This window comes from Bos indicus x Bos taurus, chromosome 13 (genome assembly GCF_003369695.1).
Source record: "Bos indicus x Bos taurus breed Angus x Brahman F1 hybrid chromosome 13, Bos_hybrid_MaternalHap_v2.0, whole genome shotgun sequence".
Lineage (NCBI taxonomy): Eukaryota > Metazoa > Chordata > Mammalia > Artiodactyla > Bovidae > Bos > Bos indicus x Bos taurus.
The window spans coordinates 10,790,346-10,801,303 of NC_040088.1; the positions used below are offsets into that span (position 1 = coordinate 10,790,346).

The 10,958-nt window shown below is 41.6% G+C and overlaps 1 protein-coding gene across 2 annotated transcripts; it reads left to right on the forward strand.

The window, feature by feature from the left end:
* Positions 1-314: 314 nt before the first annotated feature.
* OSER1 (oxidative stress responsive serine rich 1) lies at positions 315-10,437 on the forward strand. 2 transcript variants are annotated; one of them, XM_027558492.1, is made up of 4 exons: positions 315-437; positions 4,155-4,271; positions 7,125-7,238; positions 9,217-10,437. In XM_027558492.1, exons 2-4 carry the CDS (start codon positions 4,195-4,197, stop codon positions 9,899-9,901), a joined length of 876 nt encoding a protein of 291 aa, XP_027414293.1. In that variant the 5' UTR covers positions 315-437; positions 4,155-4,194; the 3' UTR covers positions 9,902-10,437. The 2 variants fall into 2 exon arrangements, with proteins under 2 accessions (XP_027414293.1, XP_027414294.1); XM_027558493.1 differs by lacking the exon at positions 315-437 and adding an exon at positions 1,434-2,429.
* The last annotated feature ends 521 nt before the right edge of the window (positions 10,438-10,958 follow it).

The window sequence follows — 10,958 nt, forward strand, 5'->3', positions numbered from 1 at the left end:
AGGAGACCCGCAGAAGTGGAGGCGGCTGGCTGGTGAAGCACGCCCACTCGCTCACCTGACCAAGCTGAAGAAGCGGGCAAGCCCCAAAATCCCATCCCCAGCGAACCCTTCGCGGAGGGAGGAGCCAGGGAAGAGAATAACAGGAAATGACGTCAGGCGCACGTGTTTCACGAGGGGCTGGCGCCAGGCTTTTGAGACGCGCGGCCACGACCTCGCGCCTGCGCAGCCGCTGCCCTCCCCCGTCGCCGATTCCCCGAGATGGGAGGAGAATGAGAAGGGGGCGGGGCGCGTGCCTGGGTGACGCAGGCGCAGTGCGACTTCGGAGGCGCTGGTCGTCCCTCCGCGGATTTGGATCCGGGTCAGTCAGGCGCCGCGATCCGGGAAAGACGTTCTAAACTGACCGGACTGGCTTACCGGAGCGCCCCTGCTGCGAGAAGGTGAGTACCCTGACGTGACGCGGACGCGCCGCGTCACCGCGTCTGGGCCTCCCGGGCCGGCCTGGCCACGGGCGGCTTCCTTTGGCCCTCCCGCCGCACGTCGAGCCGCGTCGCCCGCCGACGCTGGCCGCCTGGGCCGGGCCGTCCGGGCCGGGCCTGCGCCTCTCCGCGCCCCCTCGGCCACTGCGGCCTGGCCCTGCCAGAGGCTCTTCTCTCTCTCCCCTTCCCGCCTCCGCGGCCCCCGCGCCGTGCCTCCGCCCTCTCCCGCCGGTCCATAGTTTCCCCTTTTCGCCCTCCTCGGCCGCCCTTTGCCCCTTCCCGCCCTTTCTCGCTGGTTCCCGAGCCCCAGTCTCGTTGGCTGCCTCTTCGGCTCTGTTCCCGCCTCCTTCTGGATCCCTCACCCCTTTGGCCCGACGCAGGCCTCTCATCTTGGCCGGGGGAGTATCCTCAAGGGGAAACTTTGCAGCGGGAGAGCCCGGGCGGGTTCGGGCGCCAGACAGATCCCCACTTTCCGAACTGCCCCCCCAGGCCCTGACCTTTCCCCACCCCATCTTGTTTAACCTCGACCGACCCAGTTTCTGGGTGAAAAGAATTAACTTTGTGCTCTAGCAAAGCACAAAGCTCTTCTACACCGAGGGTGTAGAAGTTGAGTGGGTAGAGAGAGACATGAACGTGTTTTGTCTCCGGGGCCGATTGTTGCAACTTCGTCTTGTTCGCGTCTTCCAGAGTTGCTGGACAGGATTTTCTTTTCCCGGACTCCATGCTTCCTGCTGGGCTGGGAAATTTTCTAAAAGCTTTATTTAACATTGTGATGACACGCTTACGCGCGGATCCTTTATTGATCGTTCTCAGGTCTTTTCAGGGTCCGGGAAATTTGGACCTAGGCTTGTGGTTGTTAGGTGGGCTTGGTTAAAATTGCAAGATATAAATAATATTGTGAGACTTACTCTTCGTTTGAAGTCAGAGAAAAGTCAGGAATTTGCCCTTTTGATGGATGAACTTAGAAGAATTTTGTGTTTTTGTTTTGGTTTTTTGAAAGGTTAAGGGAAACTCCGAATCCCCGTGTGATTTGACTTAAAGTAACTTTAAAAGTTTGACCTTTGCGGGGATTGTTCAATTTCAAGAAGATAGTGCAGTAAAAATCGGCAAGAACGCCTCCCATAAACTTAATGAAGATAAATCAAGTGTAAGATCCCCGGAGTTGGTTGTGCAGCTCTCGATTTGAGTGAATGGGAAGAGGGAGGAGCATGGTAAAGCCTTTTAAAGTTACAGACACGCTACTGTTTAGCTGTTAAGGTCATACCTGAGATTCACCTTTGCTCTGGGTTAATTTAACTGAGGGAAAAGATGAGTAATCAAAATGCTCGAAGTCTGAAAATAGTTTAAATGGAACTTCATTCCTAGAGTTTTAGTCGGTAGCCAGTCTTATTCTGGCCTGTTTTGGTTTGTAAATGATGGCTCTTTTAGTGTGCCAGTAAGAATGTTAGTGGAGTTTGTATTAACATCTGGAGGTCACTTACAGTATATAAATTAGCCCTGTATAATTAAAAGTTCCATATCTGAGTGCAAAACATCTTAGCACAGTGTTAGGGCAGGAGTGGGGTTCATAGTCCTGAGTTCACACCTACATGCCTGAGCATCCGGACTAGTGCTAAAAGCACAGCGTAGGGATTCTGTCAGTATTTGCGGAAGGAATGGATTCCTGCCTGTAGAATTCAGCAATGCATGTGTAGATGTGATGTGTGCTGATTTCTAGAGAGGCCCGGAGAGGGATTGTGTGGGGTCCAGAGGAGTGGGGAGACTGGCTCATATGATGTTCCTCTGTGAGGGCCAGCGTTTGGTCATAAAGTAATTGAGGAAAACTAATAAAAACTTTATTTTAGTTCTGCCAGCAGGAGGAATTTGTTTACAGCCTACAGACAGCACCGTTTTAGATGCTGTGGAGCTTCAAAAATAAGAGAATATCTGATCTTTGGCCATCCCTCTCCCCAGGTATATAGAAGACGTTATTGTGTATCTGGGAGAGGATCCTCCTCTAAATCTAGAACTGAATTAGTAGCCAGTGAAATACGGAATTGATATTGTTTCTTCACAGTGACGTACTGGTTAAATAAACCAGCAAAAATATCTGTGGGGAGTGTATTTCAATATTTTAAGAAGTTGAGGTGAAAACTAGATAAATTCTTTTGAGACTGTTTTCAGTGTTCTCAGAGAAGTCTGCCTAAAATACCTTCTACACATAAATAAAACAAATAGTCTTGATTACTTGCTTCCTAATTCTGTCTCTGGTACTGTGTGGTTACATTAACAAACATATTATGACACTCTGACCTTTAGAATATTAGAGGTCTCACAATAACATCAAACCCACCCCTGAGAAATGAGCAGATATAAAATCAAAGAGGCTCCAAGGATCCAGGCACTATTCACTGGGAGAGTGCCCAGGGCGGGGTGGGGGTGGGGGGGATGGGGTAGCAGGTTAGAAATAGAGAAGGTGAAGTGAATGCTTAAAAAATTCCTCATTTTCTTATTTTTTTGTTTTACTTTTTTCTTTCTGATTTCCAGTAATATGTTTATAGAAACCATTTTCATTCTGGATTTGGTATCAGGAAAGTTTTTACCCTAAAAGTAAAAAAAATGGAGAGATTAGAGTCAATGAATTGATTAACTTCTCTATTGTATCTCGTTGTTTTGGTTGGTCTGGGGCCCCCCCGCCCCTCCCCCCCACCCCTCCCCCCACCTTTTTGGTTTAAATATAAAAATCAGGGTGGGGGAAATGGAGAACTTTGGTTAATCAAGCTAGTTGATTAGGTAGAGATCATTTAAAGGCATATCTGTAGAACAATTTTAGTTTTTTTCCTTTATTTCCTGTCTCTTCAGCTACCTTTAAGATTTTGAGTTACAAGTGTAGTTCATCTATTTTTGTGAGAGAGTATTAGAAGCTAAAGAAAGCAAAGGTATCAACCTTATAGATAGTGTGTGGAGTAGTCAGTATCATTGAAACAAGTTTGTAATCCTGCCTTGACAGTGGTAACAACTTGATATCTATCTGTATGATTATTAGGATGAGTATAAATACTCATATCTGCGTCAGGATTGCTTTAGAGAAATGCTGTCATGTGTCATGTAGTTATTCTTACCTGAAATGTTTAGAGTTAGATGAGACATACTCAGTAGTGGGTTTTTTTGTTGTTCAAAAATTTTTGTTGAAGTATATATAGTTGATTTATAATATTGTATTAGTTTCAAATACACAGGAAAGTGAATGTTTGCATATACATATATACACTTTTTAAGTAGCATTTTAAAGATCAGAATCTTGTAGACTAAGCTTTTCCCTTTTTATTCCCAATGCAATGATCATCTTTTCTGTAGGTTTCTAGACTTCTACAACTGGAAGGATTTCCCTTCCTGTTAAAAAGTATACAGAAACACAGATTTTAGGTAATGTGATCTAATTTCCAAAACTGTGAAACAAGATGTTGTCTTCAAGTATTTGGACAGTTTAAATACCATCATAATAAACACATGTTTTCTGTATCATTTCATTTGTCTCCTCTTAAGAAATAAAACCTGCAGTTTCCTAATCATTGAAACTTCCTTTTAGAAATAGAAATTTGCACTCTATCCCACTAAGAAGCAATGGTAGTATCAGGAATACAGATTTTAACCTGTTTTCACTTTGCTCATTTAATTTTTCTTTTCTTTTTTTTTTAGTATTAACGGGAACATCCATAATAGTGTAAAAACTTTCACAATGAAATCGGAAGCCAAGGATGGAGAGGAGGAGAGTCTACAAACTGCTTTCAAGAAACTAAGAGTGGATGCATCAGGGTAATTAAATATGAAGTATATTATTGGGGAATTGTTTACTAGATTTAAGTAGACATTTCCTCAGGGGAGCTCTTTCTCTTCTAAAGTTTCTTTTTATTTGTAGGAAGTATAAATGTTAATAGTGTGATATTTTACCAAATTCTGTATAACATTGTTATAAAAGAAACTCTTCTGTTAAATTTTGAGAAGTAGCTGCTCATTTGTATTCCAAGGTTGGGAATTATCCTTAACTTTAGTAGAGTACCGCTTTCCCTGCCCCCTGCCTCTTTTTAATCACACATTAGCAGTCAGTGTCCCATCAGAGAGTTCCTCCTACACCTCTAGGGAATCACAGTATTTTTCACTGAAAGTGAGTTGGTTCAATAGGAATCTCTGCAGACATTGTCAATTTCATGGGCTCTGATCGCTGAGCCTATCACTATGGAAACCTCTATTCATTAGGGTTCTGTCACTGAGATCAATAGTCTTGGACCCTTTGGTCAAACTAATTAGAGCACCTGCAGACCAGCTGCTGTCTGAATGTTAATATTTTCACCCTTTGCAAAATGTTCTATGCAGGACTCTTTTCATCCCCATTCTTTGCCCCAGGCCAGAAGATATCTTAAATTTTAATGGATATAACAATATTTCATTTCATGAACGGAAACCCAACTCAGCAAGGAGCAGTAATGACTGTTAAAATTTATTACTTATTTTACTATGCCCTCAATACTGAAGTACTCTGTACATATCATCTAATCCTCACTACCAACTTAGAAGATAGACAGTACAGAGTATACTGTATAGTTTACAGAGGAGCTACAGATGAATTGTCTTATAAAAGGTCACATTGGTAAGACGTGGTAGAGCCAGAATTTGAACCCAGATAATTTTTCTCCAGAACCTCTGCTCTTAACCATTTTTGTGAAGACAACATGAAGAAACACATTCAGTGCCTGGTGCATAGTAAAATTAAATAGATGTTAGTTGTTACAGCTGCCTGCCTATTGCTAATCCTGTTTTTGACCTACCAAATGAGAAAATTTATACTCATAGATTTGCACAGCAGCTGTTACAGGTGCTGACATTGTTTCCATGATACAGCAAGTATCTTCTAGTGATTTTGCCAATATGATCATCTTGCCATTAGAATTGATTAGTACTTGCTATTTTGGGAAGCAGAAACAAAGCAGAGAAACACATAGTTCCAGACTCTAGTCATAGTGTAATTTTCTGTGATTTCTGGTATAGACTATGCAAATCTATGCAATTTTTTAATCAGGAAAATACTTACAAATGCACAGGTATATGTAAATCCCTTAGTGTATAAATTTACTTAACTCTTGATACACAGACTTCTTTCCTGGTATTTTCATTGGAACATAAAATTAAGCTATTTCTGTGCCCCTAAAAATTACTTGGAACATAAAATCTTTTAAAATACTCTGTACAGTTTACGGTCCGATACTGTGTATTTGTAGCCTGCAGTCTACTGTGTGTGAAATTATAAAGAGGAGGAGCAGTGGAGAGCATTTCAGAAAACCAAGTAAGAGTGCAAGGGGTGAGTCATTACTGTGACTAGGCAGAATAAGACTTGTGTAGTGTGTCATGCAGTTCTAGTTGGTTGTTTGGAATTGTTGCTGATTTACAAATGGAACATGTGAGGTACTGACTCATAGGCTAACCAAGCCTTGCCAAGGAATTCAGCATGATCCTGTTGAACAGGTTTTGGTTCCTAATGGTATTTGTCTTATCAGGATAGACTCTATATATTTAATTGCAAAACAATATAGTTCTTTTTTTCAGACTGTATATATATATATCTTTAGCATAATACATGCTTATTTAAATCATAAAATGGATAAAAAAGTAAAAATCACACCTTACCATTACCACTGTTAGTATCTAAATCATCTGTAATATCACTGTTTTTACACAGTTGAAATCATAATATATGTACAGGTATTCATCCATGCTGTTTTCCCTTAATATTATAAGCATTCTCCCATGTCATTAAAGTTCTTTGTACGCTTAATTTTTAATAAATTCCTAATATCCCATTGTGTACCAGACACCACTAATTTTATATAGTATGGTATTTTCTGTTATTAGACATTTAGTTATTGCCAGCTTTTAAATTATGTTTCAGTGAGTGAGCATCTTGTTACTTAGTAGACTGTCTCTTTCTATAGGATACTACAGTGCTGCAGCATGTGTAGTAGGAGCTCTGTGTGTGTGTGTATATTGAAAAGGTCCAGAATAATTTGATGTTAAATGTTAATGTTGATTTCTGGATTGTGAAATTAGAGTTGATTCTTTTCTCTTTTAAATTTTTTCATCTTCTTTACTGAGAACCCACATTACTTGTGTAGTTTTAAACTGTAGAGATTTAACTGAATAATATTTCAGGTTTATTGGTTGTAAAAATCAGAATATTTTTGTATAAGTCGTATACTATTTGAAAAAGGATTCATTTAGATTGAGTCTCCCAGAGTTAGATTGAGTCTCCTAAAGTTTATCCTCCTGAACTTAGTCTCCACAGCTCTGGTTTGCCCACATAAAGTAAGCGGTCAGTGTCATTAGCATTCTCCCTGGACATACGGCCGATCTGCCCCAGATAAACAGTCTATTTATATCCCACTGCTGGTTATACTTAAGAATCATTCTTTGGCTTACAGTTTTGCAACTGTGAGCTCTTAGGGATCCTCCAAATTTGGTTTTGAAGGACAGTTTACAGTGAAAGCTGAGCAATTCTTGAGAAAAGCAAACTGAAAAGGCAATAAAGGTATTAACACAAGTTTCATTTGGGTTGGTGAGAGCAGTGTGTTCTTCTTGCGTGGTTTTCTAAGCAGTAAACTCTGTTCTTGTCTTCAGGTCCATAGCATCTCTGTCTGTTGGAGAAGGCGCAAGTGTCAGAGCGTCGGTCAGAGCAGCAGTAGAGGATGCCAAACCTAAGTCCGCATGTGCGTCTAAAGACAGTTGGCATGGGTAAGAACTTCTCACTGCACATGGTTTTTATCCCAGCACCTTAACGTGGTACTGGATTTTCTTTGCTGAAAATTCAAAAGAGAATGTCTTATGATACAGAACCCAAGATGCACCAATTAAAGAAGAGTCTTTCTTCTCATTGTGAATTTGCTGAGACTTGCTGTCTGGCCTGGTTCATAGTCAGTTTTTATAAATGTTCTATGTGTGTTTGAGAAGAATGGCTCTCCTCTCATCATTTTTAGGTTTTATAAATGTCCATTAAAGTAAGCTTTTAAATGTCTTATTTATAGGATCTTTTTTCAAATAATTCTGTTGGTGTTGTTAGCTTGGCCTATTAATAATTGAGGGGCTTGTTGAAGTCTCCCCCAGTGGAGTACATTCGTTTATTTTCCCTGTAAGTTCTATATCTTTGCTTTATCGTTTTGAAGCTGTTTTGTTTATAGCCTAGGTTCATGCCAGTTTAGAATGTTTTCTTCCTGATGAATTGAGACTTTTACTGTATTTAGTGACCTTCTTAATCCCCCATAATGGCTTTTGTCTTAAAGTCTGTTTTGTCTGGAGTTAAACTTACATTTATTTTGATTATTGATATATTTGGATTTGTTCTGCTCTTTTATGCTGTTTGTCCTGCTTTTTCTTTTTTATTTCTTTTGTTCCCACCTTCCCTGTCCTCCCCATTTGAAAAATTGTTTGAAATGTGTTTGTTTTTCTCCATACCAGTTTTCCTTTCATTGGTTTGGAAACTACATACTTTGTTTCTCTTAGCCCTCCTCCTCAGAACTGTTTTGCTCCAGTCCCCTCCCAACCTGGTACTTCAGTTCTGTCAATTATTTTTGTCTCACCAGTTCAGTTTTATTTACCCTACTTCATTGTATTTAATTAGAGAGTGTTGGTTTAGATTCATCTCATGTACACTTCCTTTACTCTCACCATTGTGGCATCAGACCTTCCGTATAGGGTCACTTTCTTCCTAAAGAAGTCTGTTATTTAGTTAAAAAGGCGCAGTGGGGGTGTTTGCTCTCTGTTAGTTGTCCATATAGAATGTTTCTCTGAAAATGTCTTTATTTCATCCTTTTTCTTGAAAGTTATCCCTGCTTTAGTGAACCTGAAATCGTGGTCCTAGGTGGCAGTTGTTTTCTCTTAGCACTTGAAGGTGTTGTCTTCTGGCTTCCATGTTGTTGTTGAAAAGCCTACTTTCAGACTTAATTTTTCTTCTTTTGGCAATAATCCATCTAGTCTCTAGCTGGTTTTAAGATGTTCCTGTTGTTTTTGGTTTTCTCCAATTAGTTGTCCTGCTTGTGTGCTTTTTGTGTTTGTATTCTCTTGCATCAGTTCAGAAAATTGCTCGGCCATTATCTCTTTCAAGTTTGCTTGGCAATTTTGAACTTTTTTCTCTTTGCACAATTCTTATTAAATATTTTTTATAAAAATTACATAATGTGCCTGATAATTCCCAGTATCTGAAAACTTGAGAGTGTCTAAATCTGTTGTTCAGCTGTTTCCAGTGATAGAAATGAATTCTAAATCTGTCATTCTGTTGAACGAGTGATTATTTGTAGCATTAGCTACCCACCCCCACCCCGCCCCGCCCCGTGGTGGTACTGAAACTGCCTTGTTCAGAGCATGGAGCCCAGCATTGAGGTTTTTCTAAGTTGTCTGTGCAGAGTGCTTCCCCAAACCACTGGTCAGAGGTTCCTAAGACAAGGGTTGGGACAGGGCAGACAGGTCTTCTGCACCAAATGTTTGGTCTGAGAAACGTGACTTAAAACTACCCTTCACCTCTCCTATAGTAAGGGGGTGTTGGAGTTTTTGAGATGCACAGGCTCGGGCAGCTTGACAATGGAGGTGGGCACACGTCTTTGTGGAGAACTTATTTTCACTCATTCACCAGAGAGGTGGCAATTTCCCAACCATCTTAAAAGATCTCTTTAGAAGAACACTGTATCCCAACATCCTCTTGTGTGTTTTTTCCTCTTAGGTCTACAAGGAAGTCTTCACGAGGAGCAGTGAGAACCCAGCGTCGCCGCCGTTCCAAGTCTCCTGTCCTTCATCCTCCAAAGTTCATACATTGCAGTACAATAGCTTCTTCCAGCAGCCAGCTCAAGCACAAAAGCCAGACTGACTCCCCTGATGGCAGCAGTGGGCTGGGAATTTCAACCCCTAAAGAGTTCAATGCAGGAGAATGCTCATCTTCTCTCGATACTAATCACACAGGGGCGGTTGCTGAGCCTTTGAGAACTTCGGTTCCAAGGCTCCCATCAGAGAGTAAGGAGGAAGATTCCTCTGATGCTCCCCAAGTCTCCCAAGCAAGTCTCCAGGCCAATGATCTCTCTGACTTTCAATCGGTTTCCAAGCTAAACCTGGGCAAGCCATGTGTATGCATAGGCAAGGAGTGCCAGTGTAAGAGGTGGCATGACATGGAGGTATATTCCTTTTCAGGCCTGCAGAATGTCCCCCCCTTGGCCCCAGAACGAAGATCCACACTTGAGGACTACTCTCAGTCGCTTCACACGAGAACTCTGTCTGGCTCTCCCCGTTCCTGTTCTGAGCAGGCTCGTGTCTACGTGGATGATGTGACCATTGAGGACCTGTCGGGCTACATGGAATATTACTTGTATATCCCCAAGAAAATGTCCCACATGGCAGAAATGATGTACACCTGAGAGCAAGAAGCTCCTTACTGTGCTTTAACCAATGAAGGGTTGTCAGAGAGTTAGTTAACAGCAGACCTTGCAGCTACTTTGTGTGAGAAGACATCTCCTTCTGCTCACTGTGCTTGCAATAAAAACTTTTCTTGGCATCTCAGTCAGTTAATCTTCGTTCTTTAAACTTAACTTTCTGAGTTCTTACATACCCACCAAGGTGAGCAGATCATTTAGAAATGTCCCTGGGGGTGAACAAACGGTCATTGCTTGACTGGTAGCAGCATATTTATGGTGAAAGCCTTTGAAAAAACCGTGCATTTTTCAGATGTGTGTTAAGATTTGGGTGCCAAGGAAAATGAAATGTGGTTTTGTAACTGGACTGAACATTTGTCATGCTGTAATTGCCAGCCCAGCGGTATTAGAAGTACATGACAGGTTTAAACTATCTCTGATTTACCTAAGATTTATTGTGTCTTTAAAGGTTTCCTATGTTATTGTTAAGCCAGAGATCTAAGGTTTAGATTCAATATAAATAAACTGGCTGGCCTGCCCTATATTGTTTGAGAGAATCATTAACCATCACCAAGCAAACCCCTGCTGGTGCTCTTCGCCCTGAGACACGTCACATAAGGTTTCTTCCGTGAGAAGCAGCTTGGAGTGGGCTGCTGCTTTGCGGGAGAGGGGTGTGATGTTGGACACTGCCATGTATCTGCTCCATCTCGCATTCTGGTATATATGGCATGTTTCAGTCACTTGCAGTATAGCTCTCATACCTCAGTTTCAAATGTTCTGGATGGATATCTCTTTGTACTGCCCTCCTACCCCAGCAGGCCCCAAAGAGAATTTTATCCATGCCGTGTCCTGTAATTAAAGGCCGACCAGGCCACAGCTCCCTCTAAAGTTTCGAACAAAAGTCTGTCCACAGTTTCCACTGGAGGAAGAACCCTCTCTTTTCTGGGTGGTTCCAAAGTGACATGCTGCCATATAAGGCAAGGGTACTAGTTTGCCATTCTCTTCTCTGATTGAATATATCCAATGAATATACTCCAATGTTCATTGGAAGGACTGATGCTGA

Excerpts from the sequence above, each read along its gene's own strand:
- OSER1 (XM_027558492.1), top strand. The coding sequence starts at position 4,195 with ATGAAATCGGAAGCCAAGGATGGAGAGGAGGAGAGTCTACAAACTGCT. Across the intron at positions 4,272-7,124 it reads CTAAGAGTGGATGCATCAGG|GTCCATAGCATCTCTGTCTG; the intron begins GTAATTAAATAT and ends TCTTGTCTTCAG. Across the intron at positions 7,239-9,216 it reads TCTAAAGACAGTTGGCATGG|GTCTACAAGGAAGTCTTCAC; the intron begins GTAAGAACTTCT and ends TTTTCCTCTTAG.